Genomic DNA, 24,909 nt, shown 5'->3' on the forward strand with positions numbered 1-24,909 from the left:
GACAAGTATGGGCACAGCTCCTTCTTCTTGTCTATCCTACACAGCGGTTACTGGCTTCTACTTGTGGAGGTAAATGGACTGATTCTTATATAGCGCTTTTCTACTCTCACGGAGCACTCAAAGCGCTCTATACAACATGCCTCATTCACCCAATCTCACACATTCATATGGATGCATCGGAGAGCAAGTTGGGGTTAGTATCTTGCCCAAGGATATTTGACAAGCAGACTGTAGGAGCCAGGGATTGAACCACTGACCTTCTGATCAGTAGGTGACCTGCTCTACCTCCTGAGCTACAGCCACCCAAGTGGAAGCTTTCCTGTAGGCTCCATCTTAATGTTGGTCATTTTTCTCCTCGCTGTATTGCAGATTTATTTTTTACAGCCTTTTAAAACTGGTAGGTTTAATTTCTTGTTGTGTGAATAAATAAAAGGTCCGGTGAAGGTAAGAGCAAAGCGCTCTATTAAAGAATTCATATACATTTCTAAAAGCACACTTCTGAGAATTTTCTTTGAATCACAGTGAAAGGGAGAACTTAATGTAATGACTCACATAAGAAACTTGTCATTTGTTTATGTAAAAAAAATTTTTTTTTACTTTTACAGGAAGTGGACATCTACACAGTAAAACCTGAGGACCTGTCCTTCACATCATCTTTTTGCCTGCAGATCCAGAGGAATGACTACATCCACGCACTGGTCACTTACTTTAACATTGAATTTACTAAGTGTCACAAGAAGACAGGTTTTTCCACAGGTAAGATACCCAGCACTTCTGCTTACTTCATATTCTGTACAAGGCCTCTATCTGTTTGTTTGCCAGTTTATGCACAGCTTCAGTAATCGAGCTGCATTATATCTATTAATGTGACAATTAAACTTTCTGGTCATCATCAAGACATAAAAATTTGAGAAAAATAGCCTTACAGCCACTAGCAGTCTGACTCCTGGCCCTCTGAATCTGAGGTCTGTAGAGCGAGAGATGTAGTGTTGTTTTTCTTTGCAATTTCTCTGAGCATTGCACAGTCTGACCTCGAGGTGAGTTTGCCTTGGTGTCCACTCCTGGGAAGATTTGCAGCTGTCTTGAATGTTTTCCACTTGTGAATAATCTTTCTCACTGTAGAATGAAAGATGTCTTCATTTTATTTATTTATCTGCTTTTTTTTTTTATTGAAAGGGCCTTATAACTCTACCAGGATTCATTGCTTTTGTCTTTCCTCCTGGGCACTGTGATAAAACACACACACATAATTATTACATATCAGAAACTTCTGATCATCTAAAGGTGATTACCAGCACCTGGTTGCTACTTTACCTTCTTAATTAGTGTGGAAACAGACTGCATAGAGTCCTGTGAAAAGCGTGTTGCACCTTTGATAGACATGACCAGTGTTGGTCAAGTTACTTGAAAAAAGTAATCAGTAACTAATTACCAATTACTTCCCCAAAAAAGTAATCCCGTTACTTTACTGATTACTTATTTTCAAAAGTAATTAATTACTTAGTTACTTAGTTACTTTTAAAAACACGATTTACAACCTGAATAGGTGATAAAGCGATAGATCTTTCAGCCCAATTCTACTTTTTCTGCATAATCCATCATATAAAATGTAATCAAATGGAAAAGTCTCTTTTTAAAACTTGTTTTATTAGTTTTAATCTTTTAACTTTATGCATCAAGCAAAAATTTAATTATCTGCAACATTCTCTGACTGGAAGAAATTAGTTTAACATTTAAACCTATTTTCTGCACATTCCAGCACATAAAATAAAATATTTTTTGTGTTTACACTCAGTCTTTCAAATAGATGCAAGTAAAACACAGCAGAAAATAAATAAAGTCAAAGACTCAGCGGTCCTGTTGCTCTATTTTCACCTGTAAAGCAGGAGTGGGGTAGGCGGAGGTTTACCCTGGTGCAGGTGTGCCGCGGTCAGTGGAAGAATCCGCGAGTTTCTCTGTGAGTTTCCCATTACGTCGTAGCTACTCGGTGCTTGTTGGAAGTTTAGGGGTTTTTTTCGCTGTAAAAAGAAGTTTTCTTCCCACGCACAGCGGACACTAATGTTTTTGTCACTTTTTATGGAATCAAACTCAAAGTAAGGTCAGTACTTCCACGCTTTAAACGCTGCACGCTCATACTCTCTCTGCACTCCATATATGATCCATTGTTGATCTGCACACAGCTGTTGTCACGAACGTCGCACTCGCTTACATTCTCGCAAAAAAAATCACGGTTTTAGTAACGCAGTAACGCAGCGTTCCTACGGGAAAGTAACGGTAATCTAATTACCCTTTTTGCAATAGTAATCCCTTACTTTACTCGTTACCTGAAAAAAGTAATCAGATTACAGTAACGGGTTACATGTAACGCGTTACTGCCCATCTTTGGACATGACACATAATTAGAGACTAATCAGCAATTAATAGAGCACAGACATTATTTGGAGATAACCAGATAGAAACATCCAGTTATCTGCACCGTTTTTTCTTAAAAAAAACAAAAAAACAAATTAAATAAAGACAAATCTACATAAACAGATCTAAAACTATTTTCTAAAACTAGTCTCTTTTATTCCATTGAGAGAATTCTGAACTTTCTTTGGAGCAACAACCTCAAAAGGCCCGGTCTCCTTTTGTCTTGAGTGTGGAAACTAACAATAAACCCTGATAAGAAGACCATGGATTTCTACTGGTATTATGTGGCTACAGTTGCAAGAAGAATGGAATCACATCAGGGAAAACCTGCCTTTATGTTTAAAAAACCCAATCCCTTTCATAGTAGGACATACAAATAACACAAGTCACTTTCTGCAGTCTAAATTAGGAGTGATAGATTCAGAAGACCCCAGGTTAAAGAGTGTCCTGTTTCTGAAGCCCTGTGTTTCATCACAGTCCAATGAGAATCAGAGCTGTATACTTTGCCCAGTGGGAAAGGCAAAAAACCACACTTCCTGTCAGGTTTTGTGTTCTTCATTGTGCTCACTTCTTTTCATAGATGGCAGACCAGTGCTTTCTCACCTTGCATGTTTGGAGGCCCCAATTTGTGTGAAATTAGGCCAATCCAAAGATTTGAGATTGTGGCATTCTAAGAGAATAACTGCAATTTTAAAACCTGTGTGTGACTGACCTCTGTTGGTGAAGGAGAACATTGAACTGAAATGTAAAGAGGAATAAACTGTCTTAACTGTTGGATTAATAAATATATCTTTTGGCTCTTTTGGTTAAAAAAAAATGTGTGTAAGCACAGGTCACCTTTAATTTGTCAAGTACACCATCATCAAGACCTTGTGACTTATACTCAAAGAGATGTATTGTTTCCTAACATTGGCTTTTTCTGCCAAAGCACAGTCCCGTCTATTGATTTTCTGTAAGTGTGTCTGCCAAGCAAAGTTTCCAGTGTCAAAACTTGGGCCTTTCCTCCTGAAAAGGTTAGACACATTAAAAATTACACACAAAAGGCTAAAATGGGCCATCAGTCTTTCACGCGGCCGTGAAGGACAGTGTATCAGACACACACACAGACTGTCAGGTGAGGAGGAAAAGGTTAGGTCAGTACAAAAATACCATTTCATCTACTGCAGTTGCAGAATTAGATGAAACGGAATTAGTTTCTCAGTGCCTTTATTGAACTATGCCCTAAAAAAAAGACCCTGGCCTGCGTAGCAGTATGCTGATTGGCAGGCCCTTTTATCTATGGACTCACAAAGCACAGATCCACCAAGCTGCCACACAAAAGCTAACAAAAAGTCTAATTTATTTTAAGTGGTATTGACAGCAATGGTCAGAATCCTGGCCAATGCTCACATTGGTTTTGGGACTGGGATTTCAGGTTTTACATTCATGCAAACTATATGAGTGCAGATAAAGAAAGACTACAAAGACACAAAGTGAAATGGTAATGGAAGAAGTCTGACAAAAGTTTTAGTTGAGAGGCAAGAAATTTGTTATCTGCATTTTACTTCAGAGCTGTATTCTGGATCTCAGGTGAAGACACATGCCTTTTTTGCACTTAGTTAAATTCACATCAGGTACTTAGGCAGCTGTGTATCGGTAAAAAGTCTCATGATTAATTTCTTGTATGCTTGCATAGTATTCAGATCTTTGGAAACATTGTAAAAGGGATAACTATGTGCACAGCTGCATTGGGATGACTGATTGTTGTCTTCAGTCTGGGTTATTTAGTTGGTGTATTGCACAAATTAAACACCTGAGATATCTGCAGCTGTTCATTAAAGTCAGTAAATAGTAACAAGACTTTAATCCAGACATGTGGCAATAAACACCAACTAAAAGGTCTTTTTCCAAACTGCCAACTAGTCAACAGTTCCTATAAGTGATCAATGATTTGTTTATCATTACGAAAGTCATTAGTGACATAAGTCATTTATGATTACTCTTGATTTTAGGCATTCATTGTGAGTATTGTGAAAGTGTTTCTCTGTGTGTGTTGCAGCTCCAGATGCTCCATACACCCACTGGAAGCAGACAGTATTTTACCTGGAGGACTATTTAACAGTCCGAAGAGGAGAAGAGATCGTTGGCTCAATTGCTATGAAGCCCAATGAGAAAAATGTTGTAAGTACTGGTATGGATATATTTTGAAATTAGGAGGGAGGGATGGATAGATAGATAGATGTGTAAATGAGTCATTCCCTGCCCACAGCAGGCTGTTTCCTCTTCAGTTTTGTCTTCCTGTCATGCAGGCAGCAGCCCTGCAGTGACTTCAACAAACAACAACAGATTCTATTGTTGACCTTGTCAGTGTCCTCTCCTCCCCTACGGGATGGAGAAGCGGCGCCTGCTTTCTCTTCACAAACACTCTGCTTTCGTAATACCATGTTCTGCACTCTGGTCAAAAAGGAGATCTCATCTCTTGTCTTACTTGTTATTTTCTTTCTTTCTGCTGTGTATTTGATCAGTTGTTGTCTGAAGTATCACTGAACACCATCTTTTTTATTTCTGTCTCTCTGCTCACTTGCAGCGTGACTTAGACTTCACCTTTGAGCTGGATTTCAAAGGGCAGCTGTGTGAAGCAGCCATATCACATGACTACAAGATGCGTTAAGTTTCACTGCGGGGACATTGGTGCCCCGCTGAGTGCAACTCCTGAGCACCAGAGGGAGACAAAGACGCTCTCATGACCACAGACAGATGCACAGCGGGACCGAGACTCACAGAGGAAGAAATTAGACCGGGCTAAAGACCCGGTTTAGCTGGCACCACTGACAATATCAATATGGTTGCTACTTGTATGATGAAGACAGGATGTTGACTGTTAAGCAATTCTGAATGTAACTCTGACAAAATGTGTTAAGAAACTGTTCTAGTCTTGATGAATGTTAATTACTGACGTAAGTATATGTGAGATGGAGTGATGTACTTGTGTGTTTTCTTCAGTATTTGTTTTTCCACACTAACCCGGACCTTATGGAGCGATATTTGGCATTTTAAAATACAGTAATGAGTTACTCTAATGTCCACATTCTGTTACAGTAGAGAATACATTTAACTTTTTAAATGTCATGTACTGTAGCAAATGATTACCAGTAAAATGATTTATTTATTGTTGTATCAGTTTAGCAATGCGAGAAAAACTAGAAGCGACTGAACACCACAGCCAGGACAAAGAAACGTGTAATGTGAAAGGTAATGTGTTTGCATAGTCAGTGTAGTAGTGGTTTACAGTGCGTGTAAAATAGAGGGTGTCAAAGTTCACACTGTTAAACTGTTTGGACATCCGGTGTGCTTTGTGTTGTCAGTTCGAGCTGTGATGTTGACCTGCCAAAAACATACTTTTTCCATCCTAAATGCCTTGACCAAGTGCCGAAGTGTACCTAGTTTTGTTCCACACTGCTGAGTTTAGCTTCTTACAGTGGTTTCATATGTAGACACAAGCCACTCTTATTCTGTTGATTTAAGATTAAGCAGTTCTTCAAATCTAGCCTCAAGCCATTTAGTCTTTGCTGAGCATAATTCATGTCAAGGAATCAAAGGAAAGCCTGCGTAACTCATATTGTTAATAATGCAGCTGGATCCTAGACAGACAACAAAGAATTATTACAAAGGGAGTCAATAAAATATTGATGACCTGCTTTAGTTATATCCCAATATCTTGGCTTCAACCAAACTGACGGATACTGAGGTTTCTTCTAGCAAACGTACGGACCACAAGATATGGTTCTTTGGTTTTTATCTCAGGCTCCCCCTGCATTGCACACTTTTGATTCACACTGGATTCAGTGTACTGATGGGGATCTTTTCATTTCCCTGTACTCTTACTACAGTCATTGCCAAGGTACCCAGTGAAGAATTTATTCAGTAAAGATCTGCAGATATTTTACATATCTGAAACCTCGCATTAGTGCTCCGGATCGCCTCACGCGTCACAGATCTTGACATTGCCAAATCCAGCCTCCATTCTTAAAACACACAGATGCCCTTACTTAGGGTTGGGCGATATGGCCTAAAATTCATATCGCGATATAATTTGAAGCATGTGCGGTAACGATATATATCACGATATATTCTTTTCTTCTGTATAACGTATTTTCCTCGCTATAAGGCACACTTAAAATCCTTTAATTGTATGAATTCTGGTTGTGCTTACTGACCTCAAACCAATTTGGGCGTGCAGAAATCTGTTAAAAAATGTTTTAGTACAACTTTGGTAAGCTGCACTGCTTGATGGATGTCAGAGCATTACGGCTGCCGTAGTGAGGAGCTTCACGGAGTAATCTGGGTCCAAAACTCCGCCCGCTTCAGGTCCCAAAGTCAAACGAACACTAAGAGTTAAAAACGGTCGAAATTTTTTCATCTTTAATTAAATCATCAGCGTTGCTGCTTTATCGGGTGTAACAATTAAGTTTAACATCCAGGCATCCATGAAAACAGAATTTATTAAATTTAACGGAGTTAGAAGTTAGCAGGAAGTTAGCTCGCTAGTTTACACCTAAACATTTCATACCATGTTCTGACTGAGAGATTTTTGAAACTAATTCAAACGTACAGCTCTGCTACCACTTCCAACATAAATGAAGACAGAAAACTAAACAGCAGTGGCGTTTGTAGGGTTACTGAAGTTGGACTACCTGGTATATAATGTTGTGCTACGTGATTGCTAGCGACACAGCTATGTTAGCATAACATTAGCCCAGTGAAGCTGGAGGATGAACGCCAACTTTTTTTCCACTCGATTAAAAGTTAACGTGAGGGATTCTGGTGGTCAGGGACAAATGCAATCGCATAGCAGGATGCTATACACGGAGCTGCGAGAGAATTCAACATTAATGAATCAATGTTACGGAAGTGGAGGAAGCGCAGTTTTTGGCTTTCCCCATATTTCAAAAGTGCTTCATCTCTTTGCTATGACTGTCGCCCGCCATAATTTGCAGATGATAATGGTTTTAGCCGCTGCTTTCGACCAAAACAGGCGCAGCTTGATGACATCATCAACATGCGCTATCGCGATAGAGTCAAAATCTCTATCGTTGGCCAAATTTATATCGTTTCTATCGTGTATCGTTTATATCGCCCACCCCTACCCTTACTACCAAATTCTAAGCAAAATGTACAATGTGTGCATATGTTGGTAGTGAATGAAGATCATCATAATAAACTCATGTAATTACCAACTAAAAGAAAGCACAGCATCAAGCTGCAGCGTTGCCCTCTGAGAGCACACGGTTTGATAATTGCTTTGATCGTGTGCATTTTATACAGGATCATCGTGTGTACAGGATCAAAGCTATTGGCACAAATAAGCAATATCACGAGTCATTTATGCTTACAGTTAATTCAAATTAAAGGTTATTTATCTATAATAATACCTGCATCGAAAGAGCACCTTTAGATTCAGAAAGAAAACATATTCGGACAAACATCCGACTTATTAAACACAAACATGGCGACGGAATAAGTTATAAAAAATCTATTAAATCAGCATGCTGATTGCACATGTATTACTTTTTTATTGTTGAATATATTGTTTCACATATTGTCATGTACTGTAAGTTTGAAAACTCAATAAACTGCAATGTCCAAACATATCCACCAGGTGATGCTGTACAATATATTTTTATTTCATGGTGCCAGAAAGGAAACAAAGTCCTCCCGTGCTTTTCACATAAACTGTACACATAGCTATTATTAAGTTATCGCCATTTCCATTTTTTATATACATATGTATGTCTACATGAGAGTAATGTGCAAGATCCTGGCAGTAGTGATTCACTGTTAGTGAGAGTACCAAAACCACATTGTTACAAATTACATATCAAGTTACAGGAATATCATTTTCATAAATACTTGGCACCAAACATAGTAAAGTGAAAAGTTGAATAAATATTTGTCAACTGTCTGGTCTCTTGGGAACAAGGGTGTGTCTTTCAAAATAAAGCTGAGATGAGTTCTCATGTTAATACACATGTAGCCTAGTAACTTGCAGTACTGCTATAACAACACCTGTAATATAAAATAACATGAACAATAACAGCTGTGGGACAAATACTAAATGACATTTTTTGTTTGTTCATTAAAAAGATATAACTGCAGTTCACCAAGTGAAGCAACCATAATATCCCGAAATGTTATTTAACACCACAGTTAATCTTGGTCCAAAGACTAACCACGAACTTAAAAAGCGATCTAAACCTGAACACCAAAGGCTTTTCAAAAGTAGTGTTAAATGTAATGTTGTTTGACAATGAGTCATATGCTACAGTTATTCACACTATTAAGTCCACCTGAAATGTTTGAAAAAGATGTAAAGGCGAAACATTTAAACACTGAATTCATATATTAAAAGCAAAAACTCCACATTTGAATACTACAAAGCTTTTGGAAGATTATTAAATATTGGAAATTTGTGAGTTACATTCAAATGTGAGTAAGTATCCTTCATTAAAAATGTCCTAGTTTCACTTGAAAAAGAGTGAACTTAGCTTAACATTTGTTCAGTGATATTTACATCTGACCCACGGAGGGAAATCCACATACTAGCTATGACTCGTGTTTTACTTCATCCTCGTGAATAAGTGATTTTTAAACTGTCACTAGTTTGGCAAATCACACATTTATAACAGAGAACTTTTAATGCAAAGAGTAAACAATTTTGTGATGACAATCAGCACGATATGTTCTCGCTTGCACATGTGATCACACTTTTACAACGTGTATCTACGTAAAGGGTAGTGCTTCTGTGTAAGTGTCAACTGTTTATCTGTCAGCAGCAGGATCTCTTCTTCTCTGAGTGGATACTGACGAGATGGACAGTCTTCTCCTTTTCTTGGTCTTCTTGCTCTTTCAGAATTCTACGAGACATAATGAAACAAAAATGTAGCAATTTCTAACAGGAGCCTTGATGTGCATCATGATGCGCTTCGCCCTTTGGAGTTGGATTTGCTATGAAAATGCAAACGTGCATATGCATTAACTCTGCTCTGTCTTCATCAGTGATTAGTTTTTTCTCACTATGGGAAGGGTCCTCTGGTGAAACCATGATGTGAATTCCACTTGCATTCATTTGGGTTTGTTTTGTAAGTGGTTAAGATGTCGTAACAAGTTACTTTATTTGACAGCAAAAATTGCAGACTAGCACGTCAGAGTACCTGTGCTAATAGTGCTGCTATATGCAATGCATGGCAGTGGGTATCTCTGACGCTCTAGTGTTACATTCGTGGTCTGTGGCTGCTGCTGACACTGTGCATGGACTCCCCCCTTGAGGACTGACAGAAACCACTCAGAATACTTGGGTGCTAACTACAGTACACGTTTGGCTCATAATGGTAAGTGCTGACGTTTGAGAGATGGTGTGAAGGAACCTTTTTTTCATTGTTGTGTACGACATGCATTATCTTCCTGTGTAATTTGCCAGATAGTGATAAGGCGCTAGGGATGTTTGAAAAGGTAACCAGTTCAACCAGTCCATGTCCTCATGATTTTTTATTTTCCCCAGGAGCAGCTGGCTGGTGGTGTATGTGTGCCAAGGACTGAAACCTCCTGTATAACTGTGAGTGCATTCCATCAGACATATGGCTACTCGTGGGCCCTGCTTACAAGTGCTGGTGTTATCACATACTTTTATTAGACTCTACTGCCTGCAGAACAGGGCTCCCTTTGGACAGGCCGAGTGATACTGGAGCTTCAGGGACTGATCATGCCATCGGGCCCTTCGCATGGTGAGATACCTCACTGCGTTTTCAGAGAACGAAAAATATTCTAGTAACCATTTTGTTTTCTTTTGTTTCTTGTGTCCAAGACCAGAACCATAATCCTCACTCACACCATAATGCTGTCTAGATTCACAAACCTACAGTATCCTAATTTTTAGCAGTAATTTCATAAAACAGGTTACTGTTACTCTTTTACTTTCACTTGGGCATTTTACGTGACTGCTTTCTTATTGTTACAAACTTTTGACTTACGTCTTTATACAGTACTTACCACAGTAATTACCAGTTAAAAGTAGTGGTAAATACCAAATGTTTTATGTTTTTGTAATGGTTAATCCAGTAGTATGCTCAAGCTGTGTAACTGAAACTATATTTTTAATGCCAAATTGTAATTACGGTTGTTACTGAATAATTTTAAAATGTGCTGTTTTACAAAAAAGCTGTAGAAAACAGTAAAGCACATTTTTATTTAATGCCAAATTAGTTATTTATTTACCTTCACTGAACGTGTAAAGCGCTATACAAATACAGGCCATTTGCCATTTCATGAGCAGAAAAATAAGTTTTAGTGATTAAACATTAAGCTTGATTAATTATTGACTTCTCATAAGTAAGAAGTCCAGTGTGCCAACTCAAACTTGGCTATAAAAATGTGGATTCATTTTTTTTTTAAATTAAATAACATGTTTCTAATATATTTTTGTTTTCTTGTTTTTATTACAGTTGTTCTAATAAATTTGTTAAGTAGTGTATTGTCACATATAAAGATGTATATTGGTGCAGGAAAAGTCTCACTGATAATCACTCCACAGTTTGCCAAACTGAAGTTTCCTGCAGGGCAAAATGTTGCTGAAATGTCATTATTTTTGCTCACCTGGCTAAATGAACCATGGACTCCACGACATTGTACCCAGAGCAGGCGCTGCACTCATAGAACGTCATCTGGCAGTCCTAAAAGAGCCAAAAGGTGACAGATTAAAAGAATCTTACAAGGAAATCTAAAACTTTTGACTAAAACTAAAACTGCTGGAACACATGAATTTCCCCAATGATCCAATGAAGGACAGTAAAAGAAAGAATGTGTACTTTATTGACCCCCTTGGGGAAATTCCTCTCTGCATTTAACCCATTCACTCAGTGAAGCAGTGGGCAGCCATTGGGCGCCCGGGGAGCAGTGTGTAGGGACGGTACCTTGCTCAGGGGTACCTCAGGGTAGCTGTTCAGTGGATTCGAACCACCGACCTTCCGATCATGGGGAAATAGGATATTTCTATTCTATTCTAAAATGACTTCTGTGCTACCTTGAGAAATGTAGACGATAAATCCTACACTGAAAATTGTAAAAGCACTAAGAAAGAAACATTTCTTATATAGCAATATTAGTTCACAAGACTCTGTCCAGTAACTATAGAAACTACAACACCCGCTAGAGATTAGAAGGATAAAAAAAAAAACCTAAATTATGAATATTAATTATTCATTCATGCTTCTTTTAATTCTTTTCTTTTAATTATTCTTCATGTTTCTTTCATTTGTAGTATGACTGACCAGAAACTAACAGTGACTAAAACAGAATCTCATGCTTAGCAGCAACAACAGACACAGACCTTGGCTAATCTTTCGCCGATACTTTTCTGAACTTCTCTTTGAGTCTCCTTGTCTGTTTTGTTTCCCAGGAGCATGACGGGGATGTCCTCACCTGCCCCTTCCTGTGAAGCAAGTTAAGGAAAGAGCACAGGCTAAAACAGCCTTGTTTTTTTGTTTTTTAATGTAATTTGTTTGTTTTTTATAGCAGGTAAGCAAAATAAAGCAAAACACAAAAATGGGATTGTGGTGTTTTTGTGACTGGTACTGCCTTACCTTAACACTAGTGAGCCACTGTCTTACAGCTGTGAAACTCTCCTCAGTAGTGATATCATACATCACAACCACACCATCAGCCTTACGAAAGAACTGCTTGGTGATGCTTCGATACCTGCAGGACAAGCAGGAGGAAGTAGCAAATTTATGGGTACAGCTTACATAATGGAAAAGTACTTTTTCTGCCTCTTTACTCAGGTAAAAACATGCGAAGGTTTTGTCACCGCATAAGAAAAAAAACGTTTTGCTTGATCATTGCTTCTGTTAGTTGAGAACATTTGATCACATTAGAGAAAAAAATAATAACAGATTAGAAAGTTTAAAGATCTCAGCCAAATCCACACCTGACAGTGTCTGAAAAGCTCACCTCTCCTGTCCTGCTGTATCCCACAGCTGCAGTGCCACCTGGCTGTTATCCACAGCTATTGTTTTTACACTGTAGTCTATACCTGCACATTCAGACAAAACAAATGACATCATAAGCATATAACGCCAAAGGTTATTATACTTTACAGTTTGATCGTGTTTAAGGCTATTTCAGCCCCGGATTGAACGTTCATTGCTGACAGCACTGCACCCCGAGGAGAAAAAAACTGTCATAACCAACTGTTACATTTAGTGCTGTGCAGGCAAACGCATACAAAGCTCGAGGTCAACCACAGAGCTTCGAATGCTTTTCTTAAACCAGCTAATGTCTGTTTACACTATAAAATACGTACCCACAGTGGCGGAGGTGCCGGGGTGGAAGGTGTCATCACAAAATCGTCGGAGGAGGCAGGTCTTTCCAACACTAGAATTTCCTACCAGGACGATCTTGAAGAGGCGTTCAGGTGCTAAAGTGCTAACTTCCTCCTAAAGAAACAGGACGAACAGGAATAAGACCTAAAGAATATGAGAACTCGCTTTTTATTGCCAGTCAGCAAAGGCTCGCATATTGCATGTGTGAGAAAGTTGACGCTACAACAGCGTGACGAAGCTTACATTCATGCTGTTCTCTTTGCCAACAGGCTGGCCTCTCGGAGACGAGGGGGTTTCCATTTTCTCCATGCTTTGTTGGTGCGAGGCTGAAGACATGCGAGGATGAATATCACTCATCACCAAGTCTATATTGTCTTCATTATCTGAGACCTTCTTTCCTTCATTGCATTCTTGAAGTGGGGTTTGGACTTGACAGTCAATCAGGAAGGAGGGGAGGTGGTCCTCCTCAATTGAAATGATTCTCTGGAGATGTCCTTGGCCTCTTGCTTGTGCTGCACAAAACGGCTGGCATGACCCATTGACTAAGCGGTGCCTCATAGAGCTGGAGGTTAGTTCCTCCTCATCCTCACTGCAGATAGAAAGTAACATTGCACATACAATAAACATTAATACATAAAATAAATAGCCAAGGGTGTATAAGCTTTGGCTTGCCTTCCATTCAAGGTAATGACATTTGTTACCTTTTGAAGACATCTGTATTTATGCGTTTCCCGACACCAATTAAAGGCTTCAAACCCGATGTTTTAGAATTCTTTGGTTTCTGCAGAGTCACAGTGTTTATTTGCAATATGGCACGAGAGTCTGATATTTTTATATATATACTGTATTTGCAATCTTTTTAAAAAGGGCAAAAATAAAATGAACTGAGAGGATAAATTTAAATAATCAAGGGAATGAAATTCACACACGAAACACACCTGATAGCAAATGTCCCTTTCATCTCGTAAATGTTTGTTCATCTCCCTGAAAAGAAAGAAGGGATAAAAAATAAAGACTGAGAACTTCAGTCAAAGTGGTTCAAACATTCAAATATATACAAGGCGCAATTTCTTTGTTCTTCAAATTAAATCTTTTTGAAAAACCTTCTTTATACTTAAATCATCAGCAGAAACTTTTCTCTGTTAGATTCAGTTCAGACACTTCAGCCCATGTGTCGTTGTTGTTGCGACTGCTGTCGTTTCGGTCCACAGCAAGTGTAACGCAACTCGGTCAGATTAAGATCAGATTAAATTCACCGGTCGTGATTATGCCACATCTTCGCCCTGATGATTAGGATTCTTGTAATGCTCGATACAGAAATGTTGTCTAATACGTTTTAAAGGAGCTGGCTGAATGTGAGCATGCAGAATGCTCCTGCATACTTTCCAGTGATCCAGATAATGGGATAAAACAGTGTGCCATTTCATATGGAAGCCCACTGTCTGTGCAGGATAACGATCATGCTGGACGTAAAAATGCAATACAAAAAAAGGGGTTGTCCCATGTTGAGTTATTTTCTTGATGCATTATTCATTCATTCATTTCAAATTGTTGGTGCTGCAGACAGAGGCGTGAAACCGTCCAAACACGCGGTCTGGAACTGATACAGAAAAAAGCCTTTGGATAATCGGATAGGAATCGCTGTCATTTACTGTAAAGCAACATTTCTTTCAAAAGCAGCCTTAAAGGATCAAAAACTCATCTTCTGAAAAGGCTTTGAGGCTGAGAAACTAATCAGTTTTTCTTTGTTATGGGACTGGTACACTTGTAAAAGATGAATTACCAACTGAGATGTTTGCTCCTCAGTGCTGTTCTGATTTAGTTAAACAACAAATCTCACATGAAAACAGAAAGAAATTACTTTTTTGGATAACTTGTTTCGGTTGCGAAAATTGGCTTTGGAGCTCATCAGTGGGAAAGAAATAGAGACAAAACACCCAAAACTCATGTCATGTTTCTGTACACTCCAATTCTTTCTAAAGCAGACATGTACAGCTGTACCTTCTTTATTCTGATCCATACCTTAGCAGGTCCAGTTGTTTAAGGAGACTTTCTCGCTCTCTCTGCAGGCCTTCAGTTATTCTGTATATTTCTCTATTTTAAACAGCAAGACATCAGTGATTATTAATACTCTGTCATTGCATTATACTGTATTTTGCATTTACACTTCTCACATATGACTTGAACAAGTTTATAGTGTTTCGAGACAGTTTTTACAGCATTAGTAATAAAAAAACAAAAAAAAACACAACTGACAGACTGTGGGTTCATACAAAATTCAATATATAAGAATAAATGCCAATGAAATCAGAAATACTTACAATATGAGTAAGAGTATGAGTTCTACGAGTCCATATACGTTTGTAAATATTTTTAGATGTTTAATAGCTTATTAACCGTCGGGTTTGCATGACGGCAGTAAAAAGTATGGTGGACATTACTTTGTTTTTACAAATTATATTTATGTCTTCAGTATCAAAGTTTTGCATCCTAATCAATCAGCAACAGATAAGAAATTGAGAGAGCAAGAGCTCGAGGTACCAAAAGATCAGATAAACCGAGATCAGTCATCGCTTACATCTCTTTTTCTTCATGTAGTCGTGTGGACTGCTCTTGCAGTAAACTCAGCTGCTCCTGTGCCAACATCAGCTCCTGGGAGGTGTTTTCCAGCTCCTGTGCCAACTCATCATTTGTCTGCTTTAACTTCACATTCTCCACCTTGGTCACATGCTGCTCACTGTGTAGTTCCTGGCACTGACTCTCCAACTGGAGGTAGGTGGGTAGCGAAAAAAGAAAAAAGGAAAAGAAGACACCTCTGATAAGATAGATAAATATAACTGGTTACACTGTCTCCTTAAATACGACAGCATTTCATGAATACTCATTATAAATGCCTGATGTAACTTTAACTTCTATTAATATGAGGACAGCATGAAGCTAGGATACAGTAACATCAGATATGTTACTGCATTAAGATCAGATTAAATTAGCCAGTCATGATTATACAGCCTCTTAACCCTGCTGTTTAGGATTCTTGTCCTTGTTAGTAATGTGACGTTGTCTAATACGCTGAATGTGAGCGTGCAGGATGCTCTTGTATACTTTAGGCATTTTTCCAGTTATGATTCAAGTAACAGGATAAAACAGTGTGCAGTTTCAACTAGAGGCTCAAAGTCTGTGGAGAATAACAATCCCACAGGTGTCAAAATGCCACAAAGATGCACAAAGAAAAAAATAAAATTGGGTTTTCCGCGTTGTAACTTTTGGACACTGTGTTGGTTATTTTCCTACTGCATTATTCATGCCTTCGTTTTAAAATGTTGGTGCTGCTGACAGAGCCATGTGAAACTGTCCAAACACTTGTGGTCTGGAGTGCATTCGGTGCATAAACCAGTAAAAGAATAATCAGCATTATCAGACTGGATGCTGCTTAAGCTGTAGCAGCCATTATGATGTGTGGTTGATTGTTCTGCATAAACAGCAAACCAGCATGACCAGAACTAATTTTCAGCTTGGTAATTAATCATAAAAGCATAAAGGTGTGATATAACCTGCTACTATCTGTCTAGCATTTATGGTGAAGAGTGAATTACTTTATGACTGCATTCTGTTATCTGTCGTGTCTCACATGTTTTAACAACTGAATTTACCTCACTTGGGTTAAAGAGTTTCATCTGTAATTTATTTTCTCTCTATTAGATTTCATCTAAATACTCCAGCGTGGGACAGTGGTGGAAATCATTCTGCTAAATTCAGCTCACTCTTTTCTGTTTCTGGAAGAGTTGTTCCAGCTCCTTCTCCTTACGGGACAGCTGCAGCTCCAGGTCCTGACTGCGAGACAGAAACCGCTCATAGTCCTTCAGTGGACAAAGAACAAAGTTGAAAAGTCAGATTAAAATGCAAAACATCTGACAGAGCAAAGGTAAGTCGACTCTAACAGAAAACACCAGTGATTGCTTTGTACCTGCAGCACAATTCTCTCCTTTTCACTTTTTATTTGCTGCTCCATCTCCTCGTATAGTCGCTGGATCTCATTATCATGTGTTGCTGCTTTCCTGATTTAGATATAACAGTTAGATAGAATATTGTGCAATGTATATAAATAACCCTATTGACATAACAGATCTATAAAATTGATCACTAAAATAATAATGCACTAGAGAGAAAAAGCTTCTGTAAATGATTTACACAGTGATTAAGGAGCTTTGTCGCAGCACTGTCAGTCATTCAAATCTGAAAAACCTCCAATAATATTTCAACCTTTCATGACGACTGCATCAAATATACATGAATGTTTTCTGACCTTTTGAGAGCACTCTCCATCTCCCTCTTCTCCTGGTTGGCCTCTCGGATCTGGGATGTCACTCTACCTAGGAAGTCCTCGAAATTGGATAAAAGGTGTGGTTCATCCCGGCGCAGCTGGGCCCAAAGACTGCGCACTTCAGCAGGACTGATGGGACAAAATTAAGCAGATAATTGCAGCGGCTAAGCCAATTCATTTACTGATATCAGATGTCTTTGTCACAAGGGTTCATGAGGAAATAAGTACCGTTATTTGGAAGAAAAATAGAAGTAATGCGGTGGGGAATGTTAGAGATTTTACCACAGCAACAGCACATGACAATAACAATGAAGAAAAGCAGCTCCTCCGTAATCACATAATTTTTAAAAGGATATTTTATGTTTAACCTTGAGAAATCGATAATTATTATTGCACTGTAAGAATCTAACTATAACGCTCTTCATGCTGGTTTAAATGTTTTTTATGTGCTTCAATGTCTACGACCAATGCATTAAGAAAACAGAAATAGCATTAAGTCTGAAAATCAGAGTCAGAGGTTGTTTTTACACTGTCACCTCGTCCATATAATAAACTCTACAAACATGAAAATTTAGTATTTTCTAGTCGAGAAGTTGCAGCTGTTCACAGTGAAGGAATTCTTACGATACAACTTTTGATTTTTGCTTGGAAAGCATTTGCTTCAGAGCTTAAATTCTGTTTGGCGAGCTCTCTGTGTCTGACCCTGAGGTACACAGAAGTGTATGTCACCCCCAACCACCGCCACTGGCAGGAGTCGCTATAGTAACCTCTCCTCACAGATTTTTACTAATCAGCTTCTGAGCAGGTCCTTTGCTTCTGATTTGGTCTTCATCCAACCTGGTACGGCCTATTGTCTTCTGACAACTGACCCTGTAGTACCATATGCACACTCAGAAATGTTCCCGTTCGCCTCTGTTCCCTGGCAACGACTACATGCTACATTTATACTGTTAGTTCATCTCTATTTCCCTCATTTAGTTTATCTTGCTATAAAATTTGCTGTATTTTATTTTAGATCGCCTAACTCTATTTTCAGTTTATTTTATCTGGGTGCTAAAAAACAAACAAACAATGACTTTAAGGTGGGTATCATGTAGTTGGTGCAAAATTATAGCATTTGATTTGAAATGGGACACTAATACTGAAAGTCACAAGCTGCTGTGTGAAGGTTCTCCATCCTGAAAGTCTTTCACACCTTCAGACCCTGAAATTGCTAAATATTGGTCAAAGACCAAACAGCTTTAGGTCAATGCAGGTGGAGCCCCCAATGCCCTCCTAAGCGGCTGTAATCAGAATCACTTTATTCATCCCAGTGATATTATGTGGTCACAGTTTCTCCAACACAGTAATAATAGCAACTAACTAAACTAAATTAAATAATACAATTTATTATATATTGCAAATATAATTACAAAATATGGAAAATATAACAACAGCTCTAATAAATACAAAAAGCTGTAATTATAAATATCCCAGTACATTACACAAAATGAAAAATATATTAAATAAAAGCAACAAGTGTTGATTTCTGGAACATCTATAACCTGTTACATTCTGTTCCTACTATGGAACAGAACAACAACAGCTTATCAACATGCCTTTAAGTTATTAGACTAAGAAAGTCAGAAACATTTTGAAATATTTATTCTCCAGGTCTGCCCAAAATCAATATCAGTTAGTGCTGCACAAATTCATCTGAACTAAAACGTCATTGTTCACCTCTAACCAGGTAGGTGGAAGCCAACAGGATGTGTAAGTCTGGCATCCACCTCCACTACTGTTTGCTTTTATTGAGTTAGAGTTGCTTGTTAAAGGTTAGTCTAGTCATGCATTTCGTAAGAGTCTGTCACTACATAGTTTTCATGCTAACAAAGAAAACTCTAAACAGACCTCAACAGCAGTTACAAAGAAGCAGTCATGAAAGAGGAAAAAACATGAAAGCTTACATTAATGAGGTTTGTGAAGGCAGTTTTAAGTATAAAGATTTTGAGAAAGTCAAGCTTCTTTGAAAATCTTAAGGCGTAACACTAAATTACTATGTTTTTAATGTAATCATATAAAAATGACTTGAAATTTTAAGCAGACATACTCTACCAAGAGGCAAGAGGTTTGCTTATAAGAGGAAACAAAGTTTTTCTCATGCTGATTAAAGTGTCAGGCTTTAAATAGGTTTTCATTTCAAATTTAATGTACAAAATGCACAAAGGTGTGCAAAGACACTCATATAGTACTCACTCTTCAAAGACATTGTTGGCTCCAAGGCTCTCCATAAGCATGCAAAAGTGTTTTTCCTCCTCATCCTCTTCTGCTTTTGCCAGGCCCTCTTCTCTGTGTGTCTGGTACAGGACCTCTGGCAAGCTGTTCTTCTCCCCCATGACTTCCTCTTCAGCAATGGTATTACCAAACAAAAAGGAACCTAAAAAAAGATCAAGAGCTTAGATGATTAATAAGAAGTGTGATGCTCCTATTTGAACATGAAACGGAGAGAAAACGTACTAAAGCCGGAGGAGAACTCTTCCAGGGTGAGGTATCCGTTGTTATCAGAATCAAGGGTATCAAATACATTCTCCAACTCCTCCGCACTTAGAGGAAGCTCACTGTTCAGCCTCTGTTAATCAAGACAGAAAATACAGCAGATATTCAAGGACATTATTAGTACTGAAACTTAACAGTAGAGTTTTATAAGGAGAGTCGTGCGCAGTGGAAATTGTGAGCTAAGGAACAGTCAGGTTATTTTCCTTTTATTCCTGGTGATTCTAAATTGAACCAAATAAGCTCCAGAGCTTCTTTAACGGATATATATCTTGTTTAGCAAAACACTGTTTCACACTCATGCAGTGAAACAATCTTTCTCGTGTAGATACAGCCTTCAGTTTGTGACCATTGGCATCTCCACTGGAAATGATGGCGATGCAAGACTATCAATCTCTCATAATCTTTCAGAATTTAAGGCTTTAAAAGGTTAATCCAAAGGAACGTGGGAAAGAGAGATTCTCCTAAAGAACTGCACATGACAGCAACTTCTTTTCTTTAACAAAAGCCAACACAGCCACACCTCTGCAAGCAATTTGAGTTTATGTGATGTTTACACTGTTGCAAATGTTGACTGATGCGCACCCTTAAAATCTAGGGCAGGGACACAGAAATGATACCATCTTTCTACAACTATCAGCTGTTCCTCTGAAGTGTTATCTGAAGAACATATCCCTTATGTTGGCAAACAGTTCAACTGTAAAGCCATCCCCTTCGTGATCGTGGTTGGAAATGGATTTTAAGCTGTGAAGCCAAGTGAAAATGACTCAGCCACTGAAATTACAATGTCAACAGTGAAAATAAACTTAAGCAGCGCTGTTTATTTAGCTGTTATATCGTTACAGTCGTTGTCAGCTGAAAGCAAAGTGTGAAAACAAACCCTGTAACACGACAAGTATTGCCTTTAAGTAGAGAGCAGTCAGTGCAGATGTTCATATAAATAATTTTGAGGACTGGACTCTCATCATCATTACTAGTTAAATTAGAAACCATTATCATAAACCGCAGATCAAAGCTTATCTTCTACGTGTTTGTCCTCCTCAGAGCAAGAGCCTAGAAGTGCTTCATCAAAGTGTAAGCCGTGGCCTGGATGAATATCTGAGGGGCAAATGAATCTGCACAATAATGTGAGTGGAGGAGCTGCATGACAAAGCTTCCGCGTGGCTCTCTGTCTCTGAGTGTCTATTATGTCGCTTTGAAAAGGGTGTGCATGTCGTATCCGTGTCCTGTTCAGCATCATTAATGAGTGTGCGGACACATCCCTGCATATTATTCTGGATAAATGATGACCTGTTATCTTTAAACACAATAAAAATGTGATGTGTAAACTGTGGTTTTAGAATAATGATTGAAACAGTGCAAAAACGTAACTGATTAGGAATGATTAAAGTTGGTAGTAATGATGTTTTCTAATTCTTCTGCTGGCTACTATGAAATAAATTATTTTTAGTAATGTTAAAACAGATTATAACACTAGTTTAAAGATAGCAGAACTTTATCAGTTGTCCTTAAACCAGAAGCCTCACCTGCATGTCCCGTCGGGTGATGAAACCCTTGTTCTCGATGTCGCACATCTGGAAGAACTCGTGGGTTTTCTCCAGAATAGTGTTCTGTCCAACGTTCCCGTTCCCACTCGTACTTGCCTCATCATTGCTTTCTTGGCTTTGCCAGGCGGTATGGGCCAACATGGAGTTCATGGCACTGGTGTTGGCAAATGGAGCAGTAAAAGCTGCCATGGTAACTATGAGTTTGTTGATAGAAGACCGTTTTCCACGTCCTTCATATGAGCCAGGTACAGACTGAGGCGTGCAGGAAAAAGATCCCAAACGAGTGGAGCTTTAGTCTGCTGAACATCTGAGGCTTTCACCAATGTCACCGACTGTCATCTCTTAGCAACCACCTCTTTAATTACCAGCTCAAACCTATGAGAGAGACAAAAAGAGTGTTCAGTTATGACTGCTTTCCCATTAAATATATCTTTTTTTGTTGTTCTATATGCAAAAGTACATAAAATTGTATAGAAATTAGAGATTTGCATGAAGTGCAAACATGAAAACATGAAGTCTATAAAAGGGAGTTTTGTTTGATACATCTAATTAAACTAATATTAATTGGTTACAATCGTATAACAGACAAGAATCACTCATTTAAAATGTGTAGTTCCTTTCTCTCTTTCTGCTACAAATCCTGATTCTGTTTTTGACTTACATAGTACTAGCTGCACACCTAAAACTACTGCTGCTCTTCTCTTTACATTCAGGGATGACGGCTGCTGCTGAAAGTAATGTCATCTGACAAGTAAACCCAAAACTGCAGCTGAAACTTGTGGTATGACGAGGGTGGTCTTTACCAGGAAATATTGACTGATTACTCTATTACTGGTGGGTTTTATGCAGACAACAGTTCTGTGTGCATTGGTTTGGAAGACTGCCTTCAACTTGTGCACCGTGACTTTGCTCAATCGATTTATAAACGGCAGCTTCTGAAGCTGTGTGTGATGACCTACGCAAATGCAGACATGTGGAACAGACAGAGGAAAAATCTGACATGCATGTAGGCAGGTAAAAGAACAGATGAGAAAGCAGGTTCAGACACACACTAGCAAACCCACATGGAAGGACAAGTCAAATGATTCATATTTGCTTTGCTCATAAAGTTGACTTAAAAATGTCTGTATTATATTTAATCTAAACTGGTTTGGCAAACCTTGACGATAAAGTAAACATTTTACCACAGATTTAACTTTTTACATTTATCTATTACAGCATTTGGTGTTCAGCCATCTCAATGGTTGCATAAACTGGTAAGCAATATTAGCTATTGTTTAATATGCAACAATTGTGTAACATTTAGCGTGTCAAGCCTCATGAGGTCTATGCAAAAGACAATGATTAAGAATTTCAGAGGAAACAAGAAAGGGAACTAAGGTGAATTGCTCTTTTTTCCTCAGGCTCATAATATCAACAATAATATTGTCTATAATCGTTCCAGCCTTTAACCACATAAGCACACAAGGTTAATGCCTCCTGTGTTAAAACTTGGAAATGTTGTCAATACTTTTAGAGAAAACAAATAAATACTTTTTTAAAAAACCTACCTATGTAATGCCTGGATCCTTGTTTTCACTGCCAGAAAACTGTCCTTTTCCTAAGATCCAGTGTTTAAACACATAAAAGGTACCTGCTTTGCATAGCTGCCTTATCTGTCTCTGGGGTTGGCATGTAACAGCTGTTAGAGCTACCGCAGTTAGCAACATTTAAGCAAACATTGTGGTCAGGGCTAGACTGAGACAATTTAAGTTGTTGGTCTCCAACTAAACACAACAGCCATAACCTTTATTTTCCATTCTTTCAACTAGCCTGTCACAGATCAATAACTGGCAAAACCGAGGTGCCATTTCTCAGACCTGTTCATGACAACTACAATTAAATATAAAGTCTAATAATAATCCTCTTGAGAAATTTTTTAACAAGTTGACTAAAAAAAGTGGACTTTTTTGCAACACATCTTCAGAATATTTCACAACATGTAAACTGTCCTCTGCTTTCTTCCTCTTATAAAAATTGGTCACAAGTGTCACACTTATTTTGAACCTGTATTTACAGAAAATACATTTTAATGCACAGCTTAAAACAAATGACTGGGACTGTTTTTATTTAAGTTCAGCGGGTCATAACCTCCTGTCTTCTGCCAAGTCGTTCAATGTTTTTATATCGCTGCATGTGTCGGCAGAATATTTCACGTATTACAGGCTGCCAAACAAACATATTCACTCAACTTCCTAAAAAGTCAACAGCATCTAAATATAACAACCGTCGATTTTCCGCCACAGGGTGGAGTATGTCCAACTTCAATTTGTTAAATAAATACCAGTTACACCTGTCAAGCAGTCAAATTAATCGTCACGTGCACATTGTACATATAGCGAAAAGAAAGCGGGGACGACGCTTGTGGTAAACGAGACAAAGCTAAGAGAAAAGAATAGCTCAGGTTTCAGTTCACGTGTGGCTTGACAAGTTAAAACGTAATGTTTACTTCATTTCCGATGTTGTAAAACTTCCTGCGGCAACTGAAATCTTCTCAATATAAAAATACTGCAATAACAACAGTGCAAACAAACGTACTGCATGAACATATTAAAAAGTCTTCCCGAAAACATACAGTTGTAACGTTTGGCTAGCAGCAACGACAATGTGCATCCTGTTACTAAGTATTTAGCGGGGAATGGGTAAAGTACGTACCCGTGACTAAAAAGTAGAATTCAAGTAGAAGAAAATAAATATCTTGCGCTGTATCGGCCTCATCCGCTTCATATGAAGTTCACTGTTTACTATAAACTCCCTTGTGTGGTTGGGTGTGTGTGTGTGTAAAGGAACTTGAGTGAGCAGCACTGACGGGGCAAACTCGGAGGGAGGGACTTCAGCCAAGTCATCGCTGGTAACCGTAGCAACGGTAACAAGGAAGTCCACACGCGGTAAGCGGCCACTCAGGAGCAACCGTCATCCGCGAGGAAACTTATACATCTTGTAAGATGTGTTATCTTTCTTGGTAGTAGTAGCAGTATTTCCTCATACTACACTAACTTTGTAAAGTATGAGGAAGTAACCCAAATTCGTAAGAGAATGTGCCCTGCAGTCGCTGCTTGTTTTAAGACACAAAAGAGAGGTCGTGTCGTTGTTTTACAGGTTGTGTTACAGGTTTTACGTGTAATGAATCCAGGCACGTGCAGAGGGGGGGCTAGAGGGGCTTGAGCACCCGCCCCTTTCCTGATGGGTGCCCAAAGTGCCCTTTTGTTGAGGCAACTTTTTAAAAAAAATTATTATTATTTTTTTTATGTGTGTGTGCGTGCGGAGTCCTGTCTGTGCTCCTCAACAATAATATTTAACTATTAATCACAGTTTTGCTAAATAAAAGGATCTGGCTTGCATCAGTCACATGATCACATTTAACCAATGATCGCTCTTGATGGCAGAACGCGCTGGTTACGAGCCGGGAACGAGCTCACAAAGAGCACGCGCATTTTTAGCGGTCCGGAGCTGTAGGAGAAACACAAGTTAACTCAGAGACACAGACTGATGCGACAAAACCAGTAAGTAGGTGTACAGCGTACACTGTAGTGTGTAGCACCCAGGAGTAGCTTATTACGTACACGTTGGTAAGCTGTCTTGTGGCAGCTGACGAACTGAAACAAACGAGCGTGCTGTGTGTGCAACAGCGCGACAAACATTACCTGTACGGTGTACATTTTAGGACATCGTCAGGTATCAGACAAAAAATTGTCAGGTATCAGAC

General features: G+C 38.7%; 2 protein-coding genes across 3 annotated transcripts in view; one reads left to right on the forward strand and one right to left on the reverse strand.

The window, feature by feature from the left end:
* LOC113027114 (protein arginine N-methyltransferase 8-B) overlaps positions 1 to 8,042 on the forward strand; it is a 31,506-nt gene extending 23,464 nt beyond the window's left edge. Inside the window, exons 8-10 of the mRNA XM_026176641.2 lie at positions 606 to 756; positions 4,451 to 4,572; positions 4,979 to 8,042. Coding sequence (XP_026032426.1) covers positions 606 to 756; positions 4,451 to 4,572; positions 4,979 to 5,062 — 357 coding nt within the window. The 3' untranslated portion in view covers positions 5,063 to 8,042. The remainder of the gene's footprint in view (positions 1 to 605; positions 757 to 4,450; positions 4,573 to 4,978) is intronic.
* Positions 8,043 to 8,239: 197 nt separating this feature from the next.
* cracr2aa (calcium release activated channel regulator 2Aa) lies at positions 8,240 to 24,069 on the reverse strand. 2 transcript variants are annotated; one of them, XM_080304953.1, is made up of 19 exons: positions 23,859 to 24,069; positions 22,715 to 22,825; positions 21,144 to 21,539; positions 19,582 to 19,693; positions 19,321 to 19,501; positions 17,068 to 17,214; positions 16,729 to 16,819; positions 16,526 to 16,621; positions 15,343 to 15,530; positions 14,787 to 14,858; positions 13,703 to 13,748; positions 13,466 to 13,545; positions 13,008 to 13,353; positions 12,746 to 12,878; positions 12,394 to 12,475; positions 12,027 to 12,141; positions 11,774 to 11,875; positions 11,041 to 11,117; positions 8,240 to 9,305 (listed from the first exon to the last, which is right to left on the reverse strand). In XM_080304953.1, the coding sequence occupies exons 3-19, from the start codon at positions 21,351 to 21,353 to the stop codon at positions 9,218 to 9,220; spliced, it is 2,166 nt and encodes a 721-aa protein (XP_080161079.1). In that variant the 5' UTR covers positions 21,354 to 21,539; positions 22,715 to 22,825; positions 23,859 to 24,069; the 3' UTR covers positions 8,240 to 9,217. The 2 variants fall into 2 exon arrangements, with proteins under 2 accessions (XP_080161079.1, XP_026032427.2); XM_026176642.2 differs by lacking the exon at positions 22,715 to 22,825.
* Between the last annotated feature and the right edge of the window lie 840 nt (positions 24,070 to 24,909).

This window comes from Astatotilapia calliptera, chromosome 7, assembly GCF_964374335.1.
Source record: "Astatotilapia calliptera chromosome 7, fAstCal68.1, whole genome shotgun sequence".
Taxonomy (NCBI): Eukaryota; Metazoa; Chordata; class Actinopteri; order Cichliformes; family Cichlidae; genus Astatotilapia; species Astatotilapia calliptera.

What these genes read in the sequence shown, in the direction of transcription:
- cracr2aa (XM_026176642.2), bottom strand. Translation starts at nt 21,353, where the DNA reads ATGGCAGCTTTTACTGCTCCATTTGCCAACACCAGTGCCATGAACTCC. An exon ending in ATGGAGAGTGCTCTCAAAAG is followed by an intron (nt 16,820 to 17,067) that starts GTCAGAAAACAT and finishes TATCTAAATCAG; the next exon opens with GAAAGCAGCAACACATGATA. An exon ending in CGGCACCTCCGCCACTGTGG is followed by an intron (nt 12,476 to 12,745) that starts GTACGTATTTTA and finishes CTGAATGTGCAG; the next exon opens with GTATAGACTACAGTGTAAAA.